Below are 17747 nucleotides of genomic sequence, written 5' to 3'. Positions count from 1 at the left end.
AACAGCTAATATAAGCTTCATCTCACTGAAATAAAAAGCTTTCTAAATATAATCCATTAAAAATTGTTTCTAAAATAATCAAGTTGCTCTTCACTCACCCTGCCCAACACATATTAGCAACCTGTCTCTCTTCATGTGGGAGTCGGAGTCAGATTTTGTATAACAGTTAGGTCTAACACAACTTTAAGCGGGCAATTGTTTGCCTAGAACAGTGCTGTCCAACTGGCGGCCCCCTTTGTCTGGCCCCCCACCTGTCTGGTTGTTTTGATGGCTTACCTTTGTGTAAGCTTTAAATGGTATGAGTACTGAGATTAACTGCCCCCCTGTTTGGTTCACACCTCAGATTCCCTAAGTCCCTAAGGTGTGTAATTATGTGCTGGGGGTTGCTGTGCTATCCACAGGGGAGGAGGCATATGGATTTAAGGGTGTGACATAATATAATTCTTTCACATATGAGTGATGGTTGATATCCTCACAGAAAGGACCAAGCATTTGGGTTTTTCCTGCGCTATGACCATCATCATAATATGGGTGTGGTTTGAAATGGGTGCAGTTTTATAAAGGGGAGTGGTCAAAACTGGCTTCCATTAGCGCCCATCCACTATGTATGCTAAAGAAATTCCGGCCCTCGGCACCACAGAAGTTGGACAGCACTGGCTTAGAAGATGAACTAGAGCTTACACTTACAAAATAACTGACTCTCTAAAGGCTGGATTTGTGCCAGAGTCAGTTATTGTTAGCATTGTTAGCTGTTTGTTTGTGTTGGAGTTGTTTATTTGAGTTAGATTTTATAGATTTGCAAGGAAAGGGATGCTCTTTTCTGACCTACCTGTCATGAGATGAGAAAGAAGATTGTAGAGAGGGGCAATAGTAAAGAGAAACTTAATGGCTTCAAGCCTCTGCCTATCTGCAAAATGTATTGCCTAGATCAGTGCTACAGTATGCATTTTTACATGTACTGGCCTGATTTCTTGTCATGATAAATGTTTAAGGGCCACATTTTTTAAAATAATAACAATGGCATACAAATACATTTAGCCCTTGGAAGGGCAGGAGACTATAAAAAGCCATTGGAACACTGCATCTTATCTGTGGGCCTCTAGTTGGACAGCCCTGAATACATAGCTCTAACCATTTCACACTTTCTTAGTTCTTTAGTTACAGATTTGGAATAGAGAAAGAGGTGCATAGTGATATGCTGCAGGAGTTGAGCCATAGGGGCAAAGCAAAATGTGAATATACAGTATATTCATGGTTTACTTGTTTAGAAAGATAGAGGAACTGTGACACATAGAAAGTGCGTCTTAGTTTGGGCCAGGTAACACAAGTAATTGCATTTTGCATCTGTATTTGTAATATTTTAGGCTGTCACCATCGTACAGTACATATGTTATATTGCACTATTAACATGATATGGCAAGAGGTTATAAAAAGATAACTATTAAAAATCTATTTACAATAAAACTAGTAGAATGCATGTTTCACTTAAGAATATGTTGCATCAGTGGTTTCCTTCATGGTCGTAGATGAAGATAAATGTAATAAGTCACTTGAACCTGTGGCTCTATACATGGCTGTAGTCCCCATCCAAATGTCATTATATATTGCCTAGTTCCTTCTCTCTTCGGCTTCAAGGATCTCCCCCCAAGTATTTTTATCCAGTGGACACATACTGTTCTGCGGAAGCTCTTTAAACGATCTAATTTGACTATACCGTCCATTAAGCCAATTTTGCTGCACTCTTTCTCTTGCTGAATCCATTTTGGTTCTTTCTAAGGTTTCCTTGGAGCAAAAGAAAGGATATCAAAGACACTATGGCACTATGTAGTTATAAACAAGAAAGAATGCTATAATGTATAGGGTATAATCAGCATATTTATATTTGGGACTAATTTTATTTCTTCTTCCTGCTTGCTGAGAACTCACAATGTTATGGGGGGGGGGGGGTAAATTAACTTTGTTATTGTGTAGCTTGAGATGAATGTTTGCAGCAATATGATTTTTTTTTGTTTGTTTTATGGTTGTAGTTCATCACTATTCTCATCTTCTTATATTGTATGGTTGCACCAACATGCCACCCACTCCAGCTGATCCAGCCATGCCTCCTCCAGTATGTTTCTTTGTGAGGACAAACTGACAGAAGTGAAAGTGGTTACAATAGGTGATGTTTTGCCAATCACTGGACATGGGAAAAAGGGGCATTTGCCCAGGGGCCAGGACATGGAGACCACTATCAAACATTTCACCTAATATAACTTACAGGAATATCACACAATGCTGGCATGACTCATCATTACAATTAAGTGGAAGAGCTCTACAGTGTGTGTTTTCTTTATTATGGCATCCCTATAATTTATCTGCTCCCATAGCTGTCCAGGATAGTACACCAGGGGATCATGTCTACTTCAATAAATACAGACCATTTCACGTGGTTGCCAGGTTCTGAAAAGTAAATATATATATATGCCTTCCCAAAACATGCAGCACTATTGAGGAATATTGAGTCTGTAAGAATTTTTTTTTAACACTGCTGTGCCTGCAGTGCTTGGATTCAACATTAGGCTCAAGGGGGGGGGGGGGGGGAACGCTAATGACATTTTTGCACTGGGCCCGCTGCTACCTTAAGCCCTGTTCCCAAGAAGGTATTTATAAATAACCACATGAACCTCTTACTTTTTAATAAATGTTAGATTTCTCTTTCTGGGGTTTGCAATCTCCATCATATGATCACAGGAATAATGGTCTGGCTATTCTGCCCCAGGAAACAGGCAAGAATTATTCCCATTAATGCAATAAAGCCTGTCATTTTCTAATAGGATTTAAACCATCTAACCTTCTCATTTAGCACCAAATATATCCATTACCTTCCAGGAATATCCAGAGTCTCGATAATTATTTATTCTTTCCTTACATGCATCTGGTAGGGCCAAACAAAACTTCTTCCATAGTATATCATATTCTTTTGCTACGCTGTTCCATGTTTTACATACTCTGGCTGCAACATATAAATGTTTCAAGTCAAGATAGGCAAGTATTTTGTAAACCATTTCTGATGGCAAAACATCCAGTGTATTCTTCTTTTCAGCCATAACGGATTGCACAAATCTGAAATCACAAACAGGTTTGTTTAAGGCACATTCTACTGACAAATTTGGGGTGTAGATAATTACACTTGAATAAAGCAACAGTTCAATTGTCTACCATAAGTTTAACTAACGCCACTTAATGTAGCACCTATATTAGTAAATTAGCACTCTTAAAGGGATATTTCAGCTTCCAAACCAAAATGCATTAAAGAGCCCCATACACACCCAACCCCTAATATACCTAGCACTGTAATCTGTTGCAAATAGCATGAATAAATAAAATTTTTATATGCTGAAATCCAGCTGCAAAACGGTTCTTCTCTTTTTGCATGATCTGAAATCCTGGCAGGGGAGGAGGGACTAAAACATTGATGTTACAAATTGTAACAACTTCTGCACAGCTTACAGACAGCATGCAGGAACAACATAACCCAAAATACATTGCACTGCGATGTTCCTTTCCTTACTGACATCACATCTGCTGGGAATTGTGGGATTTGGAGGATGCAGGCTGAAGGAAGGATGAGGACAGTCGACTACTGTTACATTTTATTTGAGACTCAAACTAGTCAGCCAGATCAGAAGAACAGGAGGGCAGGCTTAGGTAACTCTTGCAAAACATATTATTACATTAAAAATCCTGAAAAGGCTGCATATTTTTTAAAATGATGTACTGTATATTGAAAAGTTATGTAACGCTTGTTTGGCTATATTTAGGCAAACCCCAGGCTAGTATAGTTAAAGAGCATGCGTTACATGCGACTCTCTTAAACAGGATGGGCCTTTACTTAGGTGGAAGAGACCTGACAGAGCAAGGGTGTAGTAGAACTACAACTCACTGTAGCTGTGTAGTGCAAATTATCAAAGATGGACGCCAGAAGGTTCTTCAGTTCAACTATAGTACAGTTTATTGTCAAACACAATGTAATGTAGGGTTATCACATACTCACAACAACAAGCAGAAGTAGATGTTACTTGATTGTACACTCTGAGGAAGAAAGAGAGGGTGTACACCTGTTTATTCCATCTCTTGGTAGAGTCTGGGCAGGGTAAATACACCTTTCAGCTCAATACCCCTATGAGATAGCCTGGGAAGATATCTTGTCCCTCAAGTTGATAACCTCTAGCATATGAGTCCTCCAGGTGAGTAGGGATCAGGGTTTATTCTAACCTGTCACCTATCTCTACTCCGTGGCCCTACACTGAGGCAACATTGCCGGATAGGAGAATACTCCCAGAATTCTCCTTTGTTGGGGCTATTTAACTGCCCTTGCTTACTGGAGCTCACTATATCACTTTCCTAGAAAGTGCTATGACAGACCTACTATGCTTGCTTAACCTCATTCACAGGGCCCTGTCCCCAACTTCTCCTCTGGGGTAATTGGTTTGACTGGGGCCTTTGTTCTACTCCCAGGCTCAGTGGTCCTTCACCTGAGAAGCAGAGGCAGCTAAAGAGGAAGTCACACCTCCTTGCCAGACACTATATCAGTCTGCAGGGGGTGCGGACCAAACTAAACCAATAGGGTATAGTGTATAACTGGAAACTGATACATGGAACTCTGCCTAGTAACAGTAGAATATGTGAAGAGGTAGGGTTTAAAGCCATAGGGGAGCTTAACCCTATGGGTCCTTACAGTTACTTGAAATTATGTTTACTTTTTAAAAAGCTTAAGTTGTGTTTGGGTGGAGTTCTGCATTAATGATAATGATCAAGCAGTGCCATGACTATTTCGACACTAGAGGGCACTATTCCACATTATAAGGCAGACATAACATGATGTGGGATGTGAAGTTTCCTTAAAGGAACAGTAACAACAAAAAATGAAAGTGTATAAAAGTAATTACAATATAATGTACTGTTGCCCTGCATTACTACAACTGGTGTGTTTGCCTCAGAAAGACTACTATAGTTTATATAAATAAGCTGCTGTGTAGCCATGGGGGCAGCCATTCAAGCTGGAAAAAAGGAGAAAAGGCACAGGTTACATAGCAGATAACTAGTAGATAAGCCCCATATAATGGGGGTTTGTCTGTTATCTGCTAAGTAACCTGTGCCTTTTCTCCTTTGAATGGCTGCCCCCATGGCTACACAGCAGCTTATTTATATAAACTATAGTAGTCTTTCTGAGGCAAACACACCAGTTGTAGCAATGCAGGGCAACAGTACATAATATTGTAATTACTTTTATACACTTTCATTTTTTGGTGTTACTGTTCCTTTAAGGCAAGGCCAGATGAGATACTGTCAAATAGCACTTCTCTTAAAAATGTCCTGCAGTGTTACCCTGTGGCCTGTGTGTATCTCCAGATGGCCAAATGTCACCACATATACCAGGGCATGCTGCAGGCATGGCCCACATGCACTAGGTGCTCCAAAAAGAATGGGGATGGGCAGATCCATGCATAAATTATATCTGGATTTTGGTCACTGACCCTGTGGCTTCTATCATTTTTTTTTTTTCTTTTAAAAAGTGCAGTGTGACCAAGATTTTCTGAGCTGTCCCCTGTAAATTGGGATAATATGGGCAATGTTCCCAATTAGAGCTCAATGATAGTACGTTGTAGCAGTGCACTCAGTACTGGCAATGTAGGCTACATTAGAGCTTCCACATTTGTGAGGCTTGTGCTCATTGCCAGAAGGGTAATTTGTTTCAAATACCCTGTAATCATACTAATTTGGCAGGACTTCGTGTAGTAGGGGGAGCTATTGTTCGTGAATAAGATTTCCAGTATTCATCATCATTATTATCATTTTTATTTATATAGTGCCAGCAAGTTATGTAGTACTTTCTTACAATAATTTAACAAACAAGGGCTTCAGAGTTAAAATCAGAGGCCCCACTCACAAGAGCTTACAATACTCATTACTGGATATCATTATTTCCATACCTTCTTTTTTCCTTGTCTTGTCTTAATTTACTACCAACTGCCTACTGTACTTTAATTGTCCTGAATTTTTCCCCAGGTTTTACTTATTATAAAGATTCAGACAGTCTGCAGTTGCCAATAACTTGGCTTGGTGTATGTTGACAATGGTAGCGTGATTGTTATACAGAACTATACTTGTTTCTTATTCTTTTATATGTCATAAAGGTAAATTTATGGGGAAGGGAATGACACGTAAAACAGCTGTATGGGCAGCGGCACACAGGGAGATTAGTCGTCCCGCGACAACGAAGATCTCCCCTCAATGCATCCCACCGGCTAGAATGTAAATCGCCGGTGGGATGGTATACACGTTGCCTCAAAGTCGACTGAAGTTTCATCTCAAGACAACTTTGGGCGACTTCGGGACATTGCAGCGATGCGTATGCCATCCCAATGGCAATTTACATTCTAGCCGGTGGGATGGCATTGCGGGGAGATTAGTCGCCTGTGCATTGCGGGGACATTAGTCGCCTGTGCATTGAGGGGAGATTAGTCGCAGCCCGGGCGACTAATCTCCCCGTGTGCCACTGCCCTAAAGCTGGCCATACACACAGCGATAATATCGTATGAAACCTTGTTTCGTACGATATTCGGCGAGTCGACCGATATCGCATGAAGCTGCTGATATCGGTTGACTCGCCGATTGGGCCAGTTAAAAGATTTTGATCGGGCGCCATAGAAGGCGCCGGACCAAAATCTGCCTTCAGCGCTGAATCAGCAGTAGGAGGTAGTAATCCTATTGTTTCTACCTCCTTATCTGCCGTTTCAGCCCTGAACGGTTTGTGGCTGATTGTACGATCCTTCGTGCGACTGATGGTCGCTGAAAGATCGCAAATCGCCATGTATGTGGCCACCTTAAGGGTGAAGACACATGGAGCTACTAGTAGCAGCTACTTGTTGTGGTGACTAAAATAGACAATGCTGATCATTTACTGATAGTTGTCTCTACATGTGTTTTATGGCAGGGTATTTTCTGGAGTTCAGTAGCCGTGAAAAAGTAGCTGCTACTAGTAGCTCAGTGTGTCTTCACCCTAAAAGTGGTTAACTTAAAAGTTAACTATACAGAGCCCTCTCTCTGAACTGAATGGCATCAAATTATCCCCCGAAACAAATTAAAGGGGACACAATGCAATTTTGAAAATCGTACTGATTCTGTCCTGTAGGATGATGAACCTGGCAATTAACACTTTAAATGCCACAGTTACTCATATGGAAGAAGGGTAAACAATACTTGTTTTATCCCCTAGGACAGGTGGTAACACTGTTTCAACCCAACTTAATGTAGTGTGGCAATCTCTGTGCGAGTTAAACCAAAAGCAGTTTGCTCCGCACATTTCTAATAAATTGGTTATTGTACTACCATCTAGTGGACTGTATAGCTAACGTGGGAGAACTGTCGCAAACAGCAGCTTAATCACAGACTAGTCATTAGCTCCCTGGACAATATGACGGGACAAGTTTCACAAGATTCACAATGTATTTTCTTTCCGCTTACTTTGGTTCCCCCTGGCAACACATCATCACGTGACAATATTGTTTATATCAGCTACTACTTGTGAGTGTGAGCTGATTGGCTTACCCCGCACCATGTGCTCTAGTTCCTTCCACTCCCTATGAGGAAGTGTTCACTGAGGTGGAGGGATCTTTCTGTTGTAGGAGCACAGACTTGTCACGCTGTACAGTAGCGGTGTCGCTGAGAGGTCCCTGCGTTTGCGATGTCAGGGTTTCGACTAGAGGCTGTGGGAGGCGGCGAGTGCGTGTCACTCCCCAAGGGTGAGACCATGATAGGCAGAGGCCCGTTCCTTACTGTAAGTCACCTGTCACTAATGCTCACGTGATTGTTTTGCTACTGGAGTTTCACTCTGGCACACAAAGGGTGCTACATGGGTTAAAGAGAACCTGTCAGGTTTCAGTTAACAATAGGAATGTGTTTAGAGTGTAAAGTGTAATGACATACCATAACTTTTTTTTTTTTTTTTTTTTTTAAATGACCAGAAACAGTAGTTTTAAAACTGTGCACGAGCCGAAGGAGTTCCCTCTGCAGCCACCCCCCTTCCCCCGCCTGTGAACGGAGGAGTTTCAATTAAACTGCATAAGGCAGCCCAGCTGCAGCCCCCACCCGGTGCCTTCCACATGCAGGGGAAGGGGGGGTCTGCAGAGGGTACTCCTCCGCTTGGGTCACAGGCACAGCAAGGAGGGCTGCAGAGGGGCACAGACTCCTCCGGTCACAGGCATAGCAAGGAAGGCTGCAGAGGGGAACAGACTCCTCCAGTCACAGGCACAGCAAGGAGGGGAACAGACTCCTCCGGTCACAGGCACAGCAAGGAGGGGAACAGATAAAACTCCATTAAGCTGGCCATACACGCACCGATACTATCGTACGAAACCTCGTATTCGGTGCGTGTATGGCATGTCGGCGAGTCGACCGATATCGCAGGAAGCTGCTGATATCGGACGACTTGCTGATCGGCCAGGTTAGAAAATTTTGATCGGGCGCCATAGAAGTCGCCTGACCAAAATCTGCCGTCAGGGCTGAATCGGCAGAAGGAGGTAGAAATCCTATTGTTTCTACCTCCTTATCTGCTGTTTCAGCCCTGACGGTGTGTGGTGGATCTGACGATGTTTCGTGCGACCGATGGTCACCACATGTATGGCCAGCTTATCTTATATATGGGGCTTATCTACTAGTTATCTGCTATGTAACCTGTGCCTTTTCTCCTTTTTTCCAGCTTGAATGGCTGCCCCCATGGCTACACAGCAGCTTATTTATATAGTAGCTTTTCTGAAGCAAAAACACCAGTTTTTTTGCAGAGCAACAGCACATTATATTTTAATTACTTTAAAACACTTTAATTTTTTGATGTTACTGTTCCTTTAATGGGGAGGAAAATATTTAGTATAAACACACTAAGCCAAAGCCTTTGGTTGATAAGGAGTAGCTCATTGTACATTTAAAGGAGACATATCATGTAAAAATTAAGAATGTACCAGTGAATTATACCCCTTTAAACAGGGCCGCCATCAGAAATGTTGGGGCCCCGTACAAGTTATTTATATAGGGCCCTCCATGAACGTTGTGCCCGTGCCCCTTTTATGTGCAATATATACAGCTGATGTCCCCTATAATAAGCAGTTCATAGAAAGAGTTTCATTAATTAATATGCCAATCAATGGTCAGTTCATTAACAGTAAAAATAGTAAAAATGTAGTAAAAATAATGTGGTAATAAGTCAATCTTTTAAATGGGGGTCAGTGGAGTGTACAGGTCAAGTCAAGTTTCTTTGAAAGGAACGGAAGTTTTTACATAAATTGCGTAAAAAGTGTAGGGGCCCAATGATGTTGCTGTGGGGCCCAATACCCAGTCATTCCACTGCTAAAATTTCACATAGGAGACATTAATAAAATTCAGAAAATAGCTCCCAAAATAAAGAGCTGAAATAAACAGCTGATCTTTCATTATATTAATCAGTTCATATAAATAGTTAAAATGAATAATGAATGTGCTAATATGTCCGTTGCTTCAATGGAGGGAAGTAGAATGTTTAATTCATTGGTGGTGAGTGAGTGCCCCATCTCTACATTGTCTTTTGCTTGTACAGGTATGGGACCCATTATCCAGAATGCTCAGGACCTGGGTTTTTCCAGATAAGGGATCTTTCTGTAATTTGGATCTCCATATCTCAAGTCTGCTAAAAAAAAAATTAAACATTGATTAAACCCAATAAGATTGTTTTGCCTCCAATAATGATTAATTATATTTTAGTTGGGACCAAGTACAAGTACAGAGAAAAAGGAAATATTTTTTTAAAAATGTGAATTATTTCCTTAATAAAGCAATGGGAGATGGCCTTTCTGTAATTTGGAACTTTCTGGATAATGGGTTTCCGTAACTTTATATGCAATTTATGTAACTTTAGAGAAGCAGATTTTCAAAGGCACCGGCACAACAGTGCCCCTTCTCCCCCCAGATGGCGACCCTGGCTCTCCCACTAAAACGTCTTACCTTGCTTGCTTTCATACTAGCTTGGAATAAGTTTCCCACATGCTACTTTCTTGTCTTTGCACTGTCTTTATCTATGTGATACAGGGATTCTCCATGGGTTGGCTATTTTCACTAATGCGTTTGACTAAAAGAGAAAGGCTGAGTGATGGTGTTACTCTATAAAAGTTAGATACAATTATGGTGTTTAACTGCACAATGCTTACAGTGTTTTAATTTATGATGCTGTAGATTAAATAATTAGATGATAGATAGACAGATAGCTGAAGTTACTTTCTTGTTGGTTATTCCTGCTAGGTTCACCTCCTGCACTCAGCATAGGGCAGGCAGAGTATGGCACACACAGGCAGCATAGGGCAGGCAGAGTATGGAACACACAGGCAGCATAAGGCAGACAGAGTATAGCACACACAGGCAGCATAGGGCAGGCAGAGTATGGCACACAGAGGCAGCATAGGGCAGGCAGATTATAACACACACAGGCAGCAGAGGGCAGGCAGAGTATGGCACACACGGGTAGCATAGGTCAATCAATGTATGGCAGAGATAGGCAGGGTAGAGCAGGACAGGCAGAGTATGGCACACATAGACAGGGTAAACCAGGGCAAACAGAGTAGGGAAGTAGACAGGGAAATCTATCATGGCAGGTGATCACTCCAACATGAACAGTTTGTTTACAGGAATTGCCATGATGCATTTTAATTTTCGACATAATCACAGTTTTGAGTTGTAATGGGACAATATGTTCCAATAATTACATTGGACATTGTTTATATGATGTGGACAAAACGTTTGTGTTTACAAAAAGAGGGACCAATTTGCTGCCCTTATGTAAATTGATGAGGGGAAGGAGTGTTGCGTGTGCCAGTATTTAGGCCCTTCATTGTGCTCAATTACTTATTATCACTTTACAAATGGGCACCCCCCCAAAATGTTGTGTGGTTTTGGCATAATAAAAAGTTAGGGGCAAGTCCCCCATCGATTGGATTTTTTGTGCACTGGTTGGCTTACCCCGCACCACATGCTCTAGTTCCTTTCGCCCTCTATGAGGAAGTGTTCACTGAGGTGGAGGGATCTTTCTGTTGTAGGAGCACAGACTTGTCGCACTGTACAGTAGCGGTGTCACTGAGAGGTCCCTGCGTTCGCGATGTCAGGGTTTCGACTAGAGGCTGTGGGAGGCGGCGAGTGCGTGTCACTCCCCAAGGGTGAGACCATGATAGGCAGAGGCCCGTTCCTTACTGTAAGTCACCTGTCACTAATGCTCACGTGATTGTTTTGCTACTGGAGTTTCACTCTGGCACGCAAAGGGTGCTACAGTGTTAAAGAGAACCTCTCAGGTTTCAGTTAACAATAGGTATGTGTTAAGTGTAATGGCATACCATAACTTTTTTTTTTTTTTTAAATGACCAGAAGCAGTAGTTTTAAAACAAGCAGGAGCCTCTGACCGGAAGAGATCCCCCTGTGACCATGTGACCAGAGCCAGAGGAGTTCCCTCTGCAGCCACCCCCCTATTCGAGTACAAACATTACTCTTCTTCCGGGACAAAGCTGGTTTGTCCCTGAAGAAGAATACTGTTTGTACTCGAAATGTTGAAGTTTTTTCAATAAACGTTTTTTCTGTTGCACCAAGTCCCTGAGCATGCGTTACTCTTTCTCTTACTCTGACCTGCACCCAGGGCTGTTATTTTGGTGAAGGGTGTGCTCCACTTTGTTCTTTCTCTCTCTCTCTCTCTATAAATGTATAATATATATATATGTATGTAGGTTTCTAATTCTATATCACTTATTTTCTAAACTATCTTTTACTATTGTGGCTCCTGAAGTTGGCACACTGCTACATATCATACCTCGGGTGCTCGGTAAAGGGCTCCAATAGTACAAAAAAAGACCAGAGAAAGGTCCCGATGGGTACCGAAACATTACTTTGGCTGTTTATGCTGCTTTAAATATACATTTTCATTTTTTTCACAAGAAATCCCTGTGTTGCTGGTCTGTTTTTCTATATATTTTTATATATAAATTTTATTCATTTATTTATTTTTCCCCAAATGTTGCCTTGTAGTTTTTACTCAGTATAGCCTGTACAATCTGCCAGATAGTCTGTGCGAACAAAGCAATAACTGGAATAATACCCCTGGTATTGAACACAAAGCAATAAATAAGATGGCAATTGGCTAAATGACAGGGACACTCAGTGGTGTGTAGCAGTGGTGTGTAAGGTGTAATCAGGTTGTGCCATTGGGAGTCCCTGTTGGTCAAAGATAGAGCATTGCACCCAAGTTAGGGCTCATCAGCTGAATAGAATCTCAAAACTTTTTGTAAAACATTCAATATAGTTAAACCTGCAGCAAGTAGTGATGCTGCGCGCCCCCCCCCCATTAAATAACAGTTCCCTCTCCCACAGCAGCAGTAGAGCTGTCTGTTCTACTGGGCAAGGAGCTGCCTAGCAACCGTTTGAGGCACTGGTAGCTCATTTGCATATCAGTTATGGTGGTAGAATCCATTACAAAGGGAGAAATATGTTCATTTATGCTTTGATTAAGAAACCGAGGAACATGCAGGGGTAATATTGATAACATGCACAACACTGTGCACTGAAAATGCAACATTTTCTTTACTCTCCCTAAGGCCAACAGGATGACCTTCAGACATGCCGGCCGCGCCCCCTCAACCCCCCCCCCAAATTTCAAGGGACAGGGGACCTCCATCTTTTTATTCACAACTCTAGGGGCCTATATAGGAAAAATCCACACTATTTATACACTTTATTAAACACACCAATAAATACAATTCACTAAATCAAAGCAACACTCATTGGGGCATAACATAAGGCCTGCTTATTGACAACTTTCACAACTATTAGGAGTCCTTCATGCTCAAAAATAGGACAGTAACATCCACAAACTGGGGTTGTTTTGCTGCGCTTGTGCTGTAGGTAACAGAGAACAGCCCTAAGGTACAAGACACAATGAAAAGGGTCTGTGTTCTGGCCTGCGGGTAAGAGGACAACACCAGCAGGAGCTAAAACACTTGGGCAGGGTGAGCACAAGCGCTGCAGAGCCTGCTGGGAACTCCCCATGCTCGCGGCTTAAATGGGTGCTTCACCTTTTGCTATGTGACAGAATGTCCTATTCCTTGCAACTTTGCAATTGCGCTTTATTGCTAAGTTTCTGAACTAAGTCTTCTTCTTTGGACTATTTTCAGCTTTCAAATGGGAGTCACTCACTGACCCCCAACATCCAAAACACAATTGTTCTGCGAGGCTACAATTTTACTGTTATTGTTAATTTTTGTTACATAACTTTTAATTTGTGTTTATTACCTCACCTATATAGATATTACCAGAAGGGTGGCATACCGCTTTAATAATATACCCAGGTGCACGGTAAAAATATAACACATCATAGAAAAAAGACCAGCAACACTGGGATTTCTGTGCAAATCAAAAAAGTATATTTAAATGTGCATATACAGCCAATATGTATATATGCAATCACAGTGTTGCTGGTCTTTTTTGTATGATGTATATATATAAAGTCTGAAAGTTCAAGCACACCAAACAAAAAAAACAAGCAAAAAAGCATTAAACCTCATCATTAAAAGAGAACAGGCCTATCTATATATATACTGGAGGAAGGGTCAGCACTCGCAGTCTCCTTAATAAAATCACTCGTTTTTGTATAAGTCCTGCGAGTGCTGACCCTTCCTCCAGTATATTCAACACTTTTTGAACCTGCACCCAGGCACCAGCAACCTATTTACACGTGAGTGCCGTGAGTGTGTGTATATATATATATATACCAGTCTCTCATTCAAGCCACTGCCTGGTTGCTAGGGTAAATAAGACGCTAGCAACCAGATAACTGTTGAAAACCAAACTGTAGAAGTGCAAAACAGAAACCTAAATGAAATTGAAATGAAAAAATAAAATAAATGAAGACCAATTGCAAATTGTCTCAGAATATCTATGTCTACACCAAACAGGCAGATTCAGTACATTCAGTACAACATGACACAGCCAGGTGGAAGCAGGAAAACATTGAGGGGGCCTATTTATTACGCTGTGTAAAAAAACGGTGACAAAGTGCATGACTTTGAAAAATAGGGTGCACTTAGGAAGCAGTACAATGATTTTCAGTGATCGTGATGGGTAGTATAAAGGTGGTATAAAGGTAGTGGAGAAGAGAGAGAGAAGTAGAGAATAAAAGTGGAAAGATAAACCATAACACCTGCCATCCTCCAACTGTTGAATTGTGTGCCTGTGCGTGTACTTGTGAACCAGAGGCACGTGATAATTGTGGAAAAATGAAGTAGCTGGCTTATGGGCCCTTCACATCAGCTTGTCTGGATGGACTATATTACCCTAGTCCGTCACTGACCCCTGCGTATGAAAGGTGCAGGAATGGAGCGGTGCTGGCTGTGACACAGTAAATCATATTACAGGGGAGGCTACTACCACTGCTGAGTATTACTCCTTATAGAAGAAATTCTACTCTGTATTCCTTTCTCTTACGCATTATTGGTGCTTATTGTTCATTTTTCAGTGGTTTTTTCGGCATGTCTGGACTTAATGGAGTGCTCATTGCCCTTTTTGGTGATTGGCCATTTCTACAGTCATTACAATGGCACAGCTGGGGTTAACATTTTTCGTATTAATTATACTGGCACGGTTAGGTAAATTTGCTGAGTATCCATTTTATGTGGTAATTATTCTGGCATGTCTGGGTTATGTTTTGGTGAAACGGGTGTGGTGTTTAGAGGTGTGGCCAAAAAGTTCAGGTAGTTAAAAAAAATATGTTGCCATGCTGCATGCAGCAGGATAATAGGGCCCCACTATTTGGATTTTTGCCCAGGGCCCCCCAAGGCCTTAAAACGGCCCTGCAGCTTGCTCTCATTGTGGGACTTGTTGACCCTTTACCTGCCCAGGAGTCAGTGTCCCAAAATATGCAGCCCACGCCCCTCCCTGGGAGCATGGCCGTTTAGTTTCCTGTTCTGGTATTGTGGAGCCCAGGGAGGGTGTTAGTGTAGCGTGTTTGCCCGCTAAGTCTTTGTGACTTTGTTGCTCTTAGCCTTTATCAATGTACAAATCAAATCAAATATAAAGCCAACTTTGTCCTTAAAGGAGAAGGAAAGGCTAAGTCACTTGGGGGTGCCAAAATGTTAGGCACCCCCAAGTGACTTAGAGCGCCTACCTTGTACCCCGGGCTGGTGCCCCTGTACGGAGGGAACAGCACCAGCCCGGGGCACCTGTAGACACCGCTTCCTCCTTCCTTTGCGCGCTGCCGGCGAAATCCGCCGGCCGGCGCATGCGAGGAGGAAGGAGGAAGCGCCGGCAGCTGCCCCGGGCTGGTGCTGTTCTCTCCGTACAGGGGCACCAGCCCGGGGTACAAGGTAGGCGTACTAAGTCACTTGGGGGTGCCTAACATTTTGGCACCCCCAAGTGACTTAGCCTTTCCTTCTCCTTTAATGAATTTCTTTCCAACTGTTTTTCCAACTCTGTAAATATCGCTAAGGTGTTGATTTCAGATGGTGCCATCTAAAGTCTTTGGTTATTGGTTTTTTATTCCTGCTCGTTGGGAGAATTAGATGTGTACATTCGTTTTACAGTATTTGAAAGAGGACTTAACTATACTTTAGAGACAGTCGGATTCTTTGCTGGACCAAACACAAGTGTTTAGGGAGGACTCTTCTGTCGGGTTTTTTTTTTTTTTCCCAAATGTTGCCTTCTAGTTTTCTCAGTAGGCTAAATGATAGGGACACTCAGTGGTGTGTAGCAAACGTTCCCTCTGCTGTTGTGTAAGGTGTAATCAGGTTGTGTCACTGGGAGTCCCTGGTGGTCAAAGATAGAGCCTGCTTGGATTGGCTCCTGTATTGGATGTGAACAGCTGGGCACTTTGCAATGCAAATTAATTTTAAAAAGGCTGGTGCCCTTTCTTCTGCTCCATGGTGTGTGTGCCCTTACACAGTTTGGGGCATTTCCACAGAGAATTTGGGGTGCACCTTTTATACAGTGATTTCCATCCTCTTTGAATATGGGGTGTTTTCAAGTGTTTGTCTTGTCAGGACTGCCATCAGAACTTACAGGGCACTATACAACACAATTAGCTTGGCCCATGGAAGACTCACGCACAACACAATGGTTGCCAGGGGACATAATGGTCCCAGGTGCTCCTTAAGGGCGAAGACACACGGGGCAATTAGTTGCCGCAAATTTTTGAAAATTCGTGCTGACTAATCCGCGCAGCAAAAAATGCACGCGCAATTAGTCGCTGCGATGGGCATTATAGACTGTGGGGGAAAAGTAGCCGCGACTGTCTTAATTAAGAGTTGCGCCGACTAAATGCCCTGTGTGTCTTCGCCCTAAAAAGAGAAAAATATTTCTAATATACATCTATTAAAAAATCTATACAATTTTAATAAAAAATGTCATCCCTTGCCTGCGATTTCCCCCTTCACTCCATTCATTCTGATTACTGAGCGCATAAAGCTTTACATGGTACTAACTTCACTACATCCAAACCATTATCCTTACCTGATAGTAAGGATGGTCTGATGGCCTGGATGGCAGGGAAGCAGCTTGCAGGGTTGTTTCTGACCAAGGTTGGATATGGTGAGAGGTAAAGGCATAAAACAACTGTGTCCTGCTGCCCCGCGTGAAGAATTAGGAGCAGCGCCAATTGTTTTACTGTTGGATTTTGTTTTTTGTTAAGCAAAAAAACCCCCAAAGCAGTATGTTTTTTTTTTTAATAAATGTATATTTAAAAAAATATATATTTTTAATAAAGAACCTGGTACCATAAGGGCTCTTAGTTTTTCACTTCCCCTTTAAAAAATGTACTGCAATGTATAGCAATGTCTTATTCATTAAAGTCACTTGTGTCAAAAGTTGTGCTTAGGTTTGCTACCTTTTCTTTAATCTTTTTACCGGCACGGGTGGGCCCATGAGGGGGGCGGGTCTGTGATGTCAGAGGCGGAGCTGTGATGTAAATGGGGTAGGGCATGACTTTGATGAGCCGCAGGGCAAATAGTGGAGGACAAGTTATTGCAAATTTACAGCTACAATTCTGGTATGCCCCAAATTAAAACAACTCCAATGCTCATCATAGTGCAAACACAACTCTGTCAGTTTTGACACAATGCCCACAATTGCATCAGGCGACTGCAATAAGGCTTCTAAATGCAAAACATGTTGTATTGTGGGTAAAAAAATTCAATTACACCCGAAATTGCACTTTGCCCATTACAACTTGTGGTTGTAAAGGACCCCTGTCAAGAATATCTTGGACTGGTAATTTGTTTTAGTATATAGATGTAAATAGAGATAGATATGTAAATGGAGCAGAACCAGAAAGTGCTTTGGTTTTCTTGTTTATGCAAGCAGAAAAGTATTCTCTCTTTGTAGCTGGCTGGAAGTAGGTTTCATCATTTTCATGGGAAAATTACAAAAATCATATAAGCAAAGTTTTTACTAGCAGTTGAATTAGAAAATACTGTAGTTGTGTCCTTTTGAGGATAATCCGAATAAGCACCCCCTAGGAAAAAAGAAAACTACTTCTAGCCAGCTACAGGCAGCAGCTACTCCTCAGCTCCCTGTCTGACATTATCTTTTCTATCTTTTTCCATATTTTATGGGATCAATTTCACAGTGCCAGCCATACTATCTACAGTACTTAAAATCATAGTTATACATACATCATACATACATACAGTCACAATAGTTTCACACTACCAATT

At 41.9% G+C, this 17747-nt stretch overlaps 2 protein-coding genes across 4 annotated transcripts in view; one reads left to right on the top strand and one right to left on the bottom strand.

The window, feature by feature from the left end:
• Positions 1-429: 429 nt before the first annotated feature.
• fbxo48 (F-box protein 48) lies at positions 430-11113 on the bottom strand. Its single transcript, XM_018093984.2, has 3 exons — positions 11026-11113; positions 2865-3105; positions 430-1782 (listed from the first exon to the last, which is right to left on the bottom strand). The coding sequence occupies exons 2-3, from the start codon at positions 3087-3089 to the stop codon at positions 1609-1611; spliced, it is 399 nt and encodes a 132-aa protein (XP_017949473.1). The 5' UTR covers positions 3090-3105; positions 11026-11113; the 3' UTR covers positions 430-1608.
• aplf (aprataxin and PNKP like factor) overlaps positions 7588-17747 on the top strand; it is a 113985-nt gene continuing 103825 nt past the window's right edge. Inside the window, exon 1 of one of the 3 annotated variants that reach the window (XM_012962662.3) lies at positions 7588-7822. In XM_012962662.3, the coding sequence (XP_012818116.1) occupies positions 7730-7822 (93 nt within the window). In that variant the 5' untranslated portion in view covers positions 7588-7729. Of the gene's footprint in view, positions 7823-11151; positions 11255-17747 lie in introns of those variants that run through there. The other 2 variants (NM_001113131.1, XM_012962661.3) reach the window with 2 other exon arrangements.

Source organism: Xenopus tropicalis, chromosome 5 (assembly GCF_000004195.4).
Source record: "Xenopus tropicalis strain Nigerian chromosome 5, UCB_Xtro_10.0, whole genome shotgun sequence".
Taxonomy (NCBI): Eukaryota; Metazoa; Chordata; class Amphibia; order Anura; family Pipidae; genus Xenopus; species Xenopus tropicalis.
Note: the sequence above shows the minus strand (reverse complement) of the source record. Positions and strands in the feature narration are given on the sequence as shown.

Excerpts from the sequence above, each read along its gene's own strand:
- fbxo48 (XM_018093984.2), bottom strand. The coding sequence starts at position 3,089 with ATGGCTGAAAAGAAGAATACACTGGATGTTTTGCCATCAGAAATGGTT. Across the intron at positions 1,783-2,864 it reads ACTCTGGATATTCCTGGAAG|GAAACCTTAGAAAGAACCAA; the intron begins GTAATGGATATA and ends TTTTGCTCCAAG.